Source organism: Ziziphus jujuba, chromosome 2 (genome assembly GCF_031755915.1).
Source record: "Ziziphus jujuba cultivar Dongzao chromosome 2, ASM3175591v1".
Classification (NCBI taxonomy): domain Eukaryota; kingdom Viridiplantae; phylum Streptophyta; class Magnoliopsida; order Rosales; family Rhamnaceae; genus Ziziphus; species Ziziphus jujuba.
In genome coordinates, this window is record NC_083380.1 from 34,085,808 (window position 1) to 34,101,358 (window position 15,551).

At 32.3% G+C, this 15,551-nt stretch overlaps 2 protein-coding genes across 6 annotated transcripts; both read left to right on the forward strand.

Annotated features, from left to right (window-relative positions):
• The first annotated feature begins 2,754 nt into the window (after nucleotides 1-2,754).
• Nucleotides 2,755-12,367, forward strand: LOC107418711 (uncharacterized). 5 transcript variants are annotated; one of them, XM_016027410.4, is made up of 14 exons: nucleotides 2,755-3,062; nucleotides 3,824-3,873; nucleotides 4,007-4,130; nucleotides 4,385-4,656; nucleotides 4,739-4,813; nucleotides 4,906-4,964; nucleotides 5,096-5,231; nucleotides 5,986-6,082; nucleotides 6,192-6,258; nucleotides 7,688-7,786; nucleotides 9,127-9,216; nucleotides 10,169-10,323; nucleotides 11,456-11,557; nucleotides 11,712-12,367. In XM_016027410.4, the coding sequence occupies exons 3-14, from the start codon at nucleotides 4,096-4,098 to the stop codon at nucleotides 11,860-11,862; spliced, it is 1,338 nt and encodes a 445-aa protein (XP_015882896.1). In that variant the 5' UTR covers nucleotides 2,755-3,062; nucleotides 3,824-3,873; nucleotides 4,007-4,095; the 3' UTR covers nucleotides 11,863-12,367. The 5 variants fall into 5 exon arrangements, with proteins under 5 accessions (XP_015882896.1, XP_015882897.1, XP_048329611.1 ...); XM_016027411.4 differs by lacking the exon at nucleotides 4,007-4,130 and having other exon boundaries at nucleotides 2,756-3,062; XM_048473654.2 differs by lacking the exons at nucleotides 2,755-3,062; nucleotides 4,007-4,130 and adding an exon at nucleotides 3,113-3,186.
• Nucleotides 12,368-13,089: 722 nt separating this feature from the next.
• Nucleotides 13,090-14,816, forward strand: LOC107418697 (probable O-methyltransferase 3). The gene is made up of 2 exons (XM_016027396.4): nucleotides 13,090-13,967; nucleotides 14,326-14,816. Exons 1-2 carry the CDS (start codon nucleotides 13,146-13,148, stop codon nucleotides 14,647-14,649), a joined length of 1,146 nt encoding a protein of 381 aa, XP_015882882.2. The 5' UTR covers nucleotides 13,090-13,145; the 3' UTR covers nucleotides 14,650-14,816.
• The last annotated feature ends 735 nt before the right edge of the window (nucleotides 14,817-15,551 follow it).

The following is a 15,551-nucleotide window of genomic DNA, read 5'->3' on the forward strand; positions in this document are numbered from 1 at the left end:
ATATAATTTATGGTGTGTTGTATATATTTCATTTCAATATTACATATAATTTTATTATGACCTACAATTAATACGCATATTAAGATTCATTATAGCAAAATTTTATATATATTATATATATTATTACCAACAATAATCTATACATATACACAAAATCTTCTATAATGGATGATATAATTATTAGCTTATATTGAAAGCCTTATTTGTGCTAATAGTCCATGACAACTAACACATAGAAACAATGATAAATCTTCGGTTTTTGAATGAAATCAGAAACCATATAAATTTGTTATATTTTTCTCTTATTCATTTCTGTTAGATTGAATCAAAGTGTTATATATAAATAAAGAGAATCATTAAAATAAAGAAGATGATTTTGGAAGTAGTATGGAAAAGAGTATGTTGACAAGTGATGTATACTTTTTTATTTTTATATATTATATAGATATGAGAGTCAATTTATAATGCAAAATAACTAACTAATTGAATGGTACAATTCATGCATTAGACATCTATAAATTGATTTTGGTAATTAAGGAGAGAGCTTCAATTTGGTATTATTAAATACAGGATTATTGAGTTTTGTGTTTTTGGACAACAGATGATAATTGAGTTTGGTATAAAAGATGTGGACACATTTTAATTACTTAAAAAACAATATATCTTTCACTCCCAAACCATATATACAAAAAAAAATAGCAATAATAACAATATGCAAGTTTTATTTCAACATCATAATAAAATAAAATTTCTATACCAATAAAGGGTGCGGTGGGTACACGACCATATTAAAGCTTATTTAAAACAACATAAAATTGAGAGAGAGAAACATATATTTGTTAAAATTAATTTTTTTGACAATATTTATTAAAATTTATTTAAAAAATTGTAAAATTAAGAAGACAGAGAAATATGAAGTAGAAAAATATATATATATATATATATATATATATTCAAGCAACAATACCATAACCTACATATATATAAACTAATAAACTCAGGGGGAAAAAAAAAAAAAAAAGAATAACAAAAATATATAAAAAAAAAAAAGAAAGGATAGTGAGCCAGGTGGAAGGTGGGGTCCGCTGGTTTGGTGATTTCATCCAATGCATGACAACTTATCATGACAAACAAAACAGCAGGCTCGGGGGCCAATTGGTTGAATTGTTTCCTCACGAAAGCACTTCGGATTCCGCAACGAATTTCAATCTTTGGATTCTGCAACAAATTTTCTGTCAATTTTTTTTTTCTTTTTAAATGAAAATTGCAAATTTATTTCCTCATTTTTCACGTGGTAAACGACTAAGTGGTCGGCTAGTCAGAGCAAGCCTTTAAAGCGTATCTATTATCAAAATGACTACTGCCACTAAAACTATAAAAGGAAAAAAGAAATTGTAAATTTTACTTTTATCATACTTTATTTTAATAAAAACCAAAGGGTTTTCATTTTATCGGAAAAAAAGTGATATGATCTGGATAATATGATTATATTTTTTGGTAGAAAAAAATCGTAAAGTCATTAGTTTTTCTATTTACCATAATTTGATAAACAAATAACGTATCATCTATTTAATTCCTTTTAACTATTTACAATTTTTTTTAACGACTATTCACCATTTGTTGAAAAAAAAAAAAAACTAGTCACATTTTGCAAGAGTCATTGTGGACGTCACGTGTATGTCATGTGCAAGTGAATAAAGAATAAATATAATTGCTCTCCAAATTAGCAGGATTTGTGACCCAAAAAAAAGGGAAAAAAAAAAAATTTAGTTGGATTCACTGTTTTTTTTCTTACATGTGTCATTAATCAATTGGTGGATTGTAAGTTTATTTCTGAAAATAAAAACATCCCAATCTCAAAAATGTTTTCTATTGCATTTTTAAATTAACAATCCCAATGCACATTGTGTTTTCCTGTCCCGCCAAAAAAAAGAAAAAAAAAAAAAAAGTTGAGAACTCATGTTGTCTTAATTAATTCCCCATTTACAATTTTCAGAGAAATTAATTAATTTTTTCTGCGGAGATCAAAATGAATTAAATAATTTGACTAAAGGGTATTTTTTTTTATATATTTATGCAATTAGAGGATGAATAAATAAGTATGCTTGTTTATGTTATCTTTAATCTATCACTTTACATGAAAGATTGGTCACCCCAGAAAAAAATATATATTATGCATAAAACAACTTGCTTTCTAATTAAAATATAATCTTTGATGAAATAAAAAAGAAAAAAGATTATTATTATTTTTTTTATCAACATGGTACAATATAAAGTAGTTATGAAAAAAAGAAGAAAAAAAAGAAGTACAATATGAAGAACTAATATAAATTTATAATTAACATTTAATTACAGTCTGATTAGAAGTAAAAACGATAAATTGGGTTGACGTGGCACCACGCGTGGAGTGGGACAGAGTAGAAAATAAAAGGAAATAAAAAACACTACGCAAGGTAAAAAATCAGTTGCTGTTAGTTATGACAAAAAAAGAAAGTCATACACCTTGGAATCCGAGCTTCCAAATCCAAAAGCCAATTTTTATGGGTTTGGGTGCCACTGCCATTTAAGCGCTAATTTAATTTAATTTTTATTTTTATATATCTATCTATATATATATATATATATATATATTTTTTTTTTTTTCTTTCTATTTCTGTGTAACCAAATTGAAAGCGACCCTTAAGACAGCAAGCTTTGCTTTGCTTAGCTTTTATCTTAAATATTTAAGCGCACTTTTCTTACAGCTCCTTAAATTGTTTTCTTATATTTTATTCTTTCAATTATTATTTCCACCTTAACTTTCTTTCTCTTCTCTCTCTCTCTCTCTCTGTTCTTCGCCACGATTCTCTGCTTACAATTTAAGTGTAGTTGTTTTCTTTTTTGTTTTTTTTTGGGGGAATTGCGAGCTTGGGATTCGTCATTATTTTATTGTTCGTACGGTGGCTAGGGCTGCAGCCGTTTTTGGTATTGGATTTTTTGCGGGAATTAAGTCGGAGTGAATTGTTCGGATTCTTTTTTCCAATTTGACAAAACTCGAACACCTTTCCTTCAAGTCTCTGATGGTAAGCCCACCGGATAATGATTTCAACTTCTACTGTTTGGTTGCTGAAAAAAAAAAAAAAATGCGGGTAAAGCTATTGGTTGCTTGTGAGACTGGCTCTGGAGTTCACAAAAGCATTTTTAAAAGTATTGTTTACCGCATTGTTTTTGGCTCGATTCACGATTTCGGAGGAATGTTTTTTTATTTTTCTTTATTTTGGGCTTTTCATTTTTTTTATATATATCTGATAATTAAGTTCATTCGTGGTTTTCCATTTCCGAGAACGAGACGATTAACCAAAAAAATAAAATAAAAAAACAATATAAAATTCATAACTTTTTCGGAATTGAAAATTCGCTATTCATTCCTTGAACCTGAATTTCTGGGTTTCTTAATTATTGCTTGGTTGAGCTTTTTTGGATTACCCTTTACTCACAATTCTCATTCTGTCGGATGATCTCTTAGCACCCTTTTCACCCAAGTTAACTTCTCTTCTGGGATTACAGAAAAAAAAAAAAAAAAAGGGAGAAAACCAGTTCTTTGTTCGTTTTGATTCCTCCACTTCAATATTCTTTCCACTCTCGGATTTTTGGGTAGGTCTTGTCTAATGGGGACGCATAAGCAATCACCGTGTTTGGACTTTCTTGTATACTTTTTGGACTCTCCTGGTTGTCACTACAGTGTCAGTCATGGCTCATGTGATCCTTGTGATTCTGTAAGCTTTCCATTGTATGTCTTTCTCTCTGCGGTTCTAATAATCTGATTGTGAATTTTTATGTGCAGAAATTGCTTCAAGTTCTGAATAATTAGTCAACCATCTGTTAAGCGACAAGGTGAGAAAATTGTATTATAAGATTTTTTATTTTTATTTTTTTTGAAAAACGAAGGGAAAGGGGAACGGAAGGATTATTATTTTAAAACAAATTTACTAAAAGTAGTTATAATTCTTCATTTATTTATTTTAAGGATGGTTCTAGTTAGTGTCGTTCGGATGGTGCTCGTGAGCAACCTACTACTTGTGCTCTTTTTTGGTTGGCATTTAATTAGTTATCTTTATGACTTGGCTACTGTTTCCGATTCAACCTTCCTTGTGAGTGCTATCTTCATTCTTTGTACTTTAAGCTTTAAACCATCCTTCAGCTCCGTTTCATATTCATGGAAATTAATCATTAGCCTGCTGTTCTAAAACCCATGCTTTTGCATGTGATACAGAGGGATTACATACAATAAGCTGGGTGTATATATATATATATATATGTATATTTATAGACACACATTTATGTGTATTGCTACAGAGGCTCCTATTGTTGATTTGGATTAACTCGTTTTAATTTGGGTTGACAGATTCAGTGAGTCTCAGGATATGGGATGTCTGGTGTCTACACCGAAGGATTCTGGAGGAAATAGAAGGAGACCAGGAAATATTGGGGATGTTTCTGTATACGTTCCTGGTTTACGGATTCCTAAACCTGTTGATTTCTCGCAGTCACTTGGTGATCACTTATCCAAGAGTTTAGTTGAACATCTCTCTGCTTTGAGGACACGCATAGTTGTAATGGCTGGCCAAGAAGGTCCTACAATTACGAGAACGAGGAGAAAAACTGCTACCCAACATGGTTAGTTGTCGAAAAGTTGCTACGTTTTCAGTGACTTGTGAATCTTAAGTTTTAACACATCAATTCAAATTATTGTCTTCAGGTGGCTCTACGGTAGCTGATCTTCAGCAGGCTCTAGAAGATTACTTGCCTGTTCTTTTGGGATTAGTAAAAGATGGTAAATCTTATGTTTTTTTTTTTTGTATTCGAATGAATATTTAGCTGTTATTTTCAATTAAACTAATGGTGTTGTTTATCTTCACTTTCAAGGAAGCCAGCTACAACACAAGGTACAATTTATATGGATAAATCAGGAGGATGAAGTGGAGGTGGGACTGCAGACCAGTTTTATCTGTTTACAAATTATTTATTTTTCGAAAGAAACTCTTTCTTTTAGAGTGAGACTTTCAATTGTTTTCTCAGAAGAATGCTGGCTTCACTTGGATGAATGAATTTGCAGGAAACAGCCATGTCTAATGCTTGGTATGAAGTGTTGTCAATTTTACATTTGATGGCGATGCTGTCATTATCACAGGCGAACCTATTACTGCTTCCCAGAACATCTGCTGATGGTTATCAGCCAAAAGTATCAGAAGGTAATTGCTATTGAATATGTTTACATATATAGATGGAAATGTGTTCTTTCTCTTGATATTATCGATTGGATGGATGGAGGAAAGTCATGCTGCCAAAAGTTTATAAGGTAATATTTGGGCCGTTAGTGGGCATGAGTTCTTTTTGCAAAGAAGTTTGTGAGACAAACTAGTAACTTTCATCATCAAATATCAGCTGAATACAAAAATTATTAGCTGTAAACTTTGCTGCTGATCAATTAGCATACTTCAAGCACTATGTCTTTAAGGATAGATGTATATCCCCAAGTATTAATTAGCCTACTTTTGTTTGGTTTGGTGCTTCCTTGTTGTGTTTCTGTCCATTGAGTGAATTTCATATGTTAATTGCCTTTTCCATTCCACTTCTGCAATAAAGTGTCTAGTCCAGAAACAATGGTGGCAGAATCAAATTAATATTGTGTTTCAAGTTTAGTACATTGATTTCTCTTTGGAAACTAGTGAAAATAGAAGAAAGGACTAGAAAATGTCTTGTCAGTTTTCATGAATGTGGTAGGAGAAACCTATGGATTAATGTTATAGGAACACCACTACAAAAACTTAAAATTGATGGTAAACTGGCAAGCAATGTATGCTATGGTTGAGCTGTTTGTTTTTGCAGTACTGGCATTGAGATTGTAACTGCTTTCATGCTACAAGTTCATTTTGCTGTCTCACATGGATTTTGTATTCTTTTCTTTTTATGAAGGCTCAACATTTTTTTTGTAAATTGTAACAGAGAGTAGACGAGCATCCATTGATGTTTTCTTGAAGGCTGCAGGATACCTTGATTGTGCTGTTCGACATGTTCTCCCACACTTGTCTTCTGAACTCAGGTTCATTTACATGGAAGACCTGCATGTTACCACTTGTTTGTAAATGTCACTGCAATATTTTTGAAATTTGCATTGTTGTTTTGAAATTTTTAGAATTGTTTTATTGTAGGAGAAATCTACCAGTCGACCTAGCAGAAGGAGTTCTTCGAGCTCTTTGCCTACAAGCATTAGGACAGGTAATAACTCTCTCTAGAGGGAGCTTGGCTGCTTAGCAGCAAGGTTGCTTTATATTCAGACTTCATGCTTATGGTTGGATCAATTATCTGAGAGTAGTTTTACATTTTACATTAACTATGATATCTGTGGAAATAAATAAGAAAAAGATCAGCCTAAATATGTGCATAATTCAGATTAAGGACATGAAGGATTCTAATACCATTAAAGATTGGGTTTACTTCATCTGTTTATGTAATATATCTACTCACATTGAAACTTTTGACTGTGTTAGAACAACTAGGTTTACATGTTTGTAACAAAGGTCATACCATATTATTACTGCACTTCAACTGAAAGTCGGTTTAAATTTTCATAATAAATTTATCAAAAGGAACAGCTTTCTCAATTGAAACTTAGATTTCTCTATATTTCCAAGACTTCTAGTTGAATAGTTAAATTAAAGCCCAAGTTCATTTGACTTTCTGTAGCGCTTTCATGATTAATCATGTTAAGTGATTTATCAGTGAGGTTTCATGACAGATTCAATTTTTTTACTGTCTTGACTTTATAAGAGGCTCCTTCTTGATAACTTTGGTGCTTGGTAGATGCAATGTTTTACTTCTTTCTCATATACTTAAAGGAATTACTTGGTTGAGGTCTAGGAGAAGTTTAGTGCTATATGCTACTGGATTAAGTGATGGTTGTTTAGAGAGTTTCCATGAAGAGAGAGAATAATTTTTTGGCTGGTTACAACTTTATGAGTTGCTTCTTGTTAATCCCTGCAGTGTTCTGAATACTGCAATATTTTTGACGTTGTGTACTTTCTGTAAGCAATTACTTTATTATACTGCGGGTGAAGTTCAGTTGGTACTGAATTAAGCTAAGGCAGGTCTTCTAAAAGATGGCTAGTTGGGAGGGAGGGATTGAGGGTTTCAGGTGCTCATGGGTGTCTAGCGTATCACTAATTTGAATTGTTAAAAAGTTTTTACATAAAAGCCAGGAAAGCTTCAGCTCCTTAATTGCTTTTTTGGTTCAGAGCTTTCAATAATATTATTATTTAGCTTTAAACATATGGAATCTTTTTATTAAACATCTGAAAGGCCAATTAGAATTTAAAAATCTCTGATGATAAATGGCATATTTCTAACATCATGTTCCTTTTTTGGCATATTGTTTTTTGTTTCTTTTATGTATTCTGAATTTGTTTTGCCCCATATGTGTCGGCAGTTCTGTTAATTGTTAAAGCACATTTAATTCTTCCATTTTCTAGCCGTTGATATGTTTACTCCTTTTCCTGTTTCTATTTGATGGCATTGAAATAATTGATCCCTTTTTGTGTCACTACGACATATGTCTTATATCTTGTTTCAATTAGGTACAACCCCACTGGATTACTCAGATACATTGATTTCATTTCTTTTGACTTTATTCTTGCAATGTTTGTCATAGTGTAATGATATTCAACTTGGAATGGCAATTGATAGTACAAAAGCCACTCTTGCTGTGAAGCGAAGGCTTGCATGTGAGATGGTAAAATATTGGCAGCAGGTATGAAAAGTCTGATTGTTGCTCAATTGCTTTAGGAATTAGTTATGTCATTGACAATTCAAGATTTATCATAAAGATTCATGCTTGCTTTCCTAAGTTCAATCAGGATCTGTAATAAAATTATCTTGCTTCCATTGTTTTATATTCTATAATAACCTAAAAATACAATGCCATAAATTACTGATTTCTAGAAATAATCACGTAAATTTATTGCACATTCCATATTGATGTATCGAAGGATGCTATCTTGGATAATCCTCCATAACACACGTCACATGGTTTTCTTCTCAACTGTTATGTGTTTTTATGACATATTTCTCTCTTTACTATTCTACGTATTAAATGGTGCAGTTCTGGGTTGTGGTTCACTCATAAGATACATATGGATATCTAATTTCTAACATGTAGGCAAATCATGAATAACTAAGAGGAAATATGAAAGGGGTATTTGGTATGTACATTTGCTAACAAATTTTAACAACTTTCTAGGAACTTTCCAGTTGTGTCTTGAACCATTTGCATATTGGTATATCACTATAACATCAAAATTATATTTAGAGTGGAGCTTCTGGGTTAAAAGAATGCAGATAATAGATTAGTAGAATGTATGATTAATACTTAGCAACGATAGTTGCTATGAATAACAATTACAAACATAACTCACCTAGTACCATTAAATAAGTTTTAATTTCAGAAAATGTAACCCAGAATTATCAATGACAATTTATGACCTTATCAACACCCACTTAACATTTCACTTGCTTAACAATACTTGACGACACTAGTTATGATCTATATTGGCTACAAAGACTGCTTTTCTTTGCTATCATTTTAGTCAAACTTTACACTAGACTCTTCACTTAGCTACTGTTACGTAATATTCGAATTCCTCGCAAACACTGGTCAGATTCCAAATTTTATTGTTTAAATTCAAATTGTGTAATATTAATTGAAACATGACTTACAAGAGCATCTGCTACAAATTAGTGGTGTCCAAACTTTGATTAGTGTAAGAGACTTGAGAAGATTTCTTGTAATTATGTTGCTAAAGAAGAAGTCAAGTCATCATTATTATCCTCCTATAGGTGTATTACACTTTGGGATAAGATTCTTTTCTTTCCACTTTGAATTAGAAAATTTCTTACTTCTTTAGGTTTTCCTCTAAAATATTCATGAGACTAATCTGTTTTTTCTTCATAAATTACATGGTTTCATTCATTTGAAAACATTTCAATTCCCTTTGCTGCGAAGAATTATATTTTCTCTGCATTATCTATTTATCAAAATAAAGCTGATGAACCTGAACCTATAATTGCTTTACTTTGCCAATTTCTTCACAGGCTCAAGATAATATTATGAACCTTCCACTAACAAATGGTTGGGGGGAAAAGCATCGTCTCTTTGTGAAGTGGAAATATGTTGAATCAAAGGTGTGTCATAAATTCTACATGCTACTATACTTTGACTTGTCAAAGATGCCCTTAATCCTTTTCTCTTGTTCTGGGTTTCAATTTGTTACCATCTTTTGAAATTGCATATAACTATCAAGTACCCTTAAAAGTAACCTCCCTGAAGAAATTAATATGATCTAATTGAACTTGAGGCAATATCTATGAGAAACATGTATACCTGCTTTATGTAAACCTGGTGCTGGAAAGTTATGTTTCTTTTTTAAAGCATTGTATTACAAGGAGATGCAGAAGACATATTTCAAAATCCTCGAGGTCTTATGTTTACTGCTTTGCAGAAAAGAAAAATGTTTTACCTAAAGAAGGGTATTGCCTATTATAATAATAATAATAATAATAATAATTCCCATTTAGTACATATATCAGGATTCCTGTAATTGCTGATAACATATCCTATTATATATAGTTATGATACTCATGTTCATGTGATATGTTGTCTTTTTCATGTGAAGTTATGCATATAAGTTTTAAGATGTGTGTTCGTTGAAATGGTAATAGACTTTCTTTTGAATAAAATGGCTGTTGTTTCCCAAATAAAAATAATAATGTTTTTATAGGGGATTGCCACCCTCTTTTAACAATGTGCAATAAATTCTCATCAGAATTGTCGTATAACCAGAAAGTGAAAACTGTTGAAAGGATATGAGGCTTAAGAATCTGGTTTGAATTGAGATATCTATTGTTACCGGTATGAATTTTAGTGTAGGTGCAAGAGATACGTCCATTTAATTTATTTTAGGTTGATCAAATGTGATCCATGAATCCTTGTATTCTGGAATACCATAGAGACAGATCTTCTTCAGCTGCTAATTCTGTACATTGAAATAACGATCAAAATTTATAGAATTTCAAACTTTTAGTATGTGCTCTAAGGTGAGAGACTGATTTTTTTTTTTTTCTTTAATTTGACAAGGCTGCGGCATATTACTATCATGGTTTAATCCTTGATGAGGGGAACACAGAAAAGTCTCATGGGATGGCTGTGGCTGCTCTGCAAGCAGCAGATGAATATTTCAAAGAAAGTAAAAAGGCATGTGAGGCATTTAATGCATCTCCTCCTCTATCAAGGTGACTGCCAGTACCTTAGTTTTTCCTATACTTAAAGGTCATTCATATCGTAAATCATTATAACCAATATATTACCTGCTGCTTTTCAATTGAGAAATGCTCCAGTAATAAGTTACTGTAAGAGCAAAGTTTTTTCTTTTGTGGCAGACACCAAAATGTGTTTATGATGTTCAAGATATCCCTGCTCTTCTGCGTGTTATATATTGCTTGTCCCATTAGGATAGTGCTTTTTCACCTGTAGGAGAGTTTCTCTATTTAATCTTTTGAATCAATTGAGTGCAGTTGATTCTAGTCTTAAATTTTAGAGAATTCCCTTATCCGGAAAAAAAATTTTTTTTTGGAGAATACACTTGTAATACTTTCTAATTGGGGAATTCCTACCATCCTGAGACAAGTGTAGTGAGTATACAGTTATGTGTGGATAAATTGACACTATTAGACTCCAAGTGGACAACTTATGTCATTGGTTATCCAGTAGATTCCATAGTGTCTGATTATTATCAACTGAAAGAACTTGCATTGGATTGTTTTCGGTCTCTGGTCCAATCTCTGTCATTTTACATGTCACTTGTCCCATTTTCCTATGACTCTGTGGAGCTTGGTAAAATTACGTTGACTGACTTGGAAACTACATGATGGACATGATAAATTATGGTAAACTAGCATGGAGAAAAGGCAATATATGTCCTTTTATGAACCTATAATGTTAAACATATATGCATTTATGTGTGTTTCTTTTTCTATCGTTTGCATTACAACGGATATGTTAACAAGTGTGAAATAGCTATGTATAAGCCTCTTAAGCATGATCCATAAAACAGTTATACCTCTGGATTTATATAAACTCTGCTAATATAATGTCCTTTTATGAACCTATGATCTTAAACAAATATGTATTTATGTGTGTTTCTTTTTCTATCGTTCGCATTATAACAAATATGTCAACAACTGTGAAATAACTATGTATGAGCCTCTTAAGCAAGATCCATAAAACAGTTAATACTTCTGGATTGTTATAAACTCTGCTCATAAGCTCAATTGATCATTTGATTTACTTTTTTTTTTCCTTTCGACCATTTTTAAAAGAAAATTTTTGTGTGGCTGTAGCTAATATTAGTTGCTTTTGGTACAGAAATCCGCCACTTTGGGGAACCATGAAGTATCTCTCCGAGAAAATTCCAAAAGATACTTCATGCAAAGTACGGATAAACCGGGATATTTACTCTCATGACAAGTAAGTCTTGCTTGAGTTCACAGACATAGTGTCCATGCCGAGTAGAATACCAGTATACTTTACTTCCCTAGTTACATTCTCATTGTTCTTGATTGGTACAAACAACTCTGCCCATGATTATGATTAACCTATGGATTTGGACATTTTACTACAGAATCATGGAGACGGCACCAACGTTGCCAGACTTTGCTTTGGCCCTGAAACCTGATGAATTCATACTTCCTCCGGTGGACTATTCTTGGAATGAGGGACACATAAACAGGGGACAGATTGGCTTAAGCCAGCTTAGGAATGATAAAAGATGAGCAAACTTTCTTGATAAAATAGTTAGGAGGATGGAATCCAAATCATGGATTGGATGGTCATTCAAGGCCGGGTGGACTATTCTTCAACTGGAGGGTCAAAAGCCCGCTTTACAGTTTTTTTTTTTTTTTTTTTTAAAGATTCATTTTTTTCCCCAAAAAAAAAAAAAAAAAAAAAATTGAAGAAGAAGAAGAAGAAGAAAGATCCCTTTTGCCTATATTTCTCTTGATGGAGGTTTGGAAAAGTTTCTGTTGTGTGTAAATTGTAAATTGGCTACTGGTGGTGGGAAAAAGAAAGAATGATGTCTTTGCAAATTCCCAATAATGTGTATGCCTTTTGGTTCCTCATTAAAAATGTGAAAGTCATTAACATCAATCCTCTGCTAATAATGTATGTCTTTAGATTAAGAAGGAAGGATTGTTCTATTTATCAATAATCCGAATAGAATTACATCTGTTGTTGAACAAATATTTATTTCCAGGAGATAAATGGAATCTTGTTTCCTTCTCTTGCTTTTTAATTTTTATATACATAACTAAGACAGCACTTCCATGAGATCCATATAATCTTATACTGAAAAAGTATCATGCCATAAGCATGTTATAATATATATACATACTATATTTATATGTGAATTAAGGTGGGTAGGCACGGTTCATAATTATCACTTTTATTGAAGGCATGCATATAAGGCTTTGATTTGTGATTTGTCCATCATTAATCTATATTTGTTTAAAATGGTGATGGTAACAGCCACTACCCTTAATGATGATCTCCGACGGAGCAATCTAAACGTGTAACACATTTAATCGAAACATGTTTAACTCGATAAATTTAATTTTACTCTGTTTCCACATCTATGTGTAAAAGTAGGTAGTCTATGCTTAAAACATTTTCTATATATATATATATATATATATATTATATGTAGTATGACCCATGTATATCTTTTGCACAATATATATACATATATATTATTGAAATAAGGTTTACAAAATAACACATATCAAATAATCCAGCCAAAAACAAATAAAAAAGATTATGAATACGTATATTATAATAAAAATAATAGTAGATATGTGTTGGCCTTTTTTTATTCATATATGCATTATAGCCAATATTATAAGAATCCACTTGTGGCCCACAAATGCTCAATCAAATTGGACTGCACGTGAATCACGCCACCTAGTTATTGAATATTGAACCCACGGGCTCTATATAAAGAGAGCTGCAGTTTGTTGAAAAATTCATCGCCTAAAGTATAACTAAGAGTGGCAAAGCAGCAATGGAGAAATCAGGAAGCTCCAAACACCTTGTTAACCCAGATGATGTGATTAATAATGGTAAAGAGCTTCTTGAAGCTCAAGCCCACTTGTGGAACCACATTTTCAGCTTCGCAAACTCTGTGTCCCTCTACTCTGCCACTCAACTAGGCATACCTGACATCATCCATAGCCTTGGCCATGGAAAACCCATCACTCTTTCTCAGCTGATTTCTTCACTGCCAATCAATCACACCAAAGCCCCTGGAATCTTTCGCCTTATGCGCATTTTGGTCCATTCTGGCTTTTTTGGTCTCCAAAAACTCAGCACTAGTGCTAGTGACCATGAAGAAGAAGGTTATGTTCTCACTGATTATTCTAGGCTCCTTCTCAAAGACAATCCCTTGAATTCAGCACCCTTTTTGCTCGCCATGATTGACCCCCTTTTGACTCATCCATGGCATTCTCTGACAACTTGGTTCAACAATGACGATGCTACTCCTTTTGCCACTTCCCATGGCAAGTCCCTATGGGAACTTGGAGCTATTGACCCGAAATTCAACCGCATGTTCAACGATGCCATGGGTAGTGATGCTCAGCTAGTGATGAAGGTGCTCCTGCAGGATGAGTACAGGGGGGTCTTTGATGGGTTGGAGTCATTGGTTGATTTGGCAGGAGGAACTGGCACTGTGGCCAAAGCCATTTCTGAGGCATTTCCTCAGACAGAATGCATTGTCTTTGATCAACCCCACGTGGTTGCTCACTTGGAAGGTGCCAAAAACTTGAAGTATGTTGGAGGCAACATGTTCGAGGGAATTCCTCCTGCAGATGCAGTTTTTATGAAGGTAATTAACTTTTTATCTATTTATTTGTTTAACGTTAATACTATAATTTAATATACTTTGTAATCATTAGGTCGTTTGAACAAATCTAGCTTGTTAAATCTACTTCTTAGCTACACACGCATGTATGAAACTTTTTTCAAAGAATGGTAGCTGGCTTGCTTTACCCCAAAAAACATCTATTCAAGCATCAATCATCTATTCTATATATATATATATATATATATATGATGCAAGAAAATAAAGCGAAAGAGGCTGTCTTTCTTTTTCCTTATTTACAACAGAGGTTTGGAATTACTCACTCGTAACAATTAATAATTAATAATTATGATTTGTTTGAATGCATAAAAATATAAAACAGTGGATAATGCATGACTGGAATGATGAAGATGGATTGAAGTTGCTTAAAAGGTGCAAAGATGCCATAACAAGCAGGAAATCACTATCATCATCAGCAGGAAATAAGAAAGGCAAAGTGATAATAGTGGACATGGTGTTAGAGAACCAGAAACAAGACAAAGCCTCAACTCAAACCCAGCTTTTGTTTGATGTCATGATGTTGGGTTTACTACCAGGCAAAGAAAGAACAGAGAAAGAATGGGCTAAACTCTTTGCCGATGCTGGTTTTACTCACTATAAGATTACTCCACTGGGTTTAAGGTCTCTCATCGAAGTTTACCCTTAAAAAATCTAAAAAAAAATATTAATTATCAATGTAATCTTGTATGGGTGGTGGATAATCGTGTGTAATATTTGCAACATATAAATCTCGAAGGTTTGATATGTAATACGTGCGTGTATGTTTCATGTAATACCAAACTTTTCAGTAATAATAAATGTTGCCTACCAATATATTACTCTCTGTTTTATTGTTTATTATTCTCATGAGTTTTTACTATATTATTAACTATGCATAACCTTGTAATGAATAAATAAAAATAAAAATAAAAATAATGTATAATCTTGCTTTATTAGAATTATATGTAAGCCAAGATAACAAAATTATATGTATTTATACATACACATATTATTAAGCTTTCAGAAAAGTGTTGGCATTCGCATTGGAGCAAGTTACAATTCTGTTTACATTTGAATGAGCATTCCTACCAATTCCATTTAGAAGCAACATTTGTGCGGTCCAAGATCCAAGGTTTAAAATTTTACAACTTTACTAAAAAAATAAAAAATACATATACAAATTTAAAATAAATTCAAAAAAGATTCGGGTTACATGTCAGAAGTGACTCTGTGCTAATAGCTATCAATAATCCCACACGTATTCAGCTTGGATAAATTTTATCTACATCCTATACTGTTTTCTAAAATTCGTCCAAATTAGCATTTTAAGTTTACGAAAAGTTGCTTTGAACCCCTTTTGAACAAAAACGAAAGAAAGAAAGAAAGAAAAGATCACAACCAAAACCAACCACTTTTTTCCATTGGATTTAAATGATACTTAATACATATAGCATAAAAAAGGAAAAAAAAAAAAAGAATATTGCATTGCAGTTATTATTATTGAAAGTAGTATAATTAAAATTTTAAGTGAAATTTCAAGTTTGACAAAAATTAGTAGCACAACACAAC

Excerpts from the sequence above, each read along its gene's own strand:
- LOC107418711 (XM_016027410.4), top strand. The coding sequence starts at position 4,096 with ATGACTTGGCTACTGTTTCCGATTCAACCTTCCTT. Across the intron at positions 4,657-4,738 it reads AAAAACTGCTACCCAACATG|GTGGCTCTACGGTAGCTGAT; the intron begins GTTAGTTGTCGA and ends TATTGTCTTCAG. Across the intron at positions 4,965-5,095 it reads ATCAGGAGGATGAAGTGGAG|GAAACAGCCATGTCTAATGC; the intron begins GTGGGACTGCAG and ends ATGAATTTGCAG.
- LOC107418697 (XM_016027396.4), top strand. The coding sequence starts at position 13,146 with ATGGAGAAATCAGGAAGCTCCAAACACCTTGTTAACCCAGATGATGTG. Across the intron at positions 13,968-14,325 it reads CAGATGCAGTTTTTATGAAG|TGGATAATGCATGACTGGAA; the intron begins GTAATTAACTTT and ends AATATAAAACAG.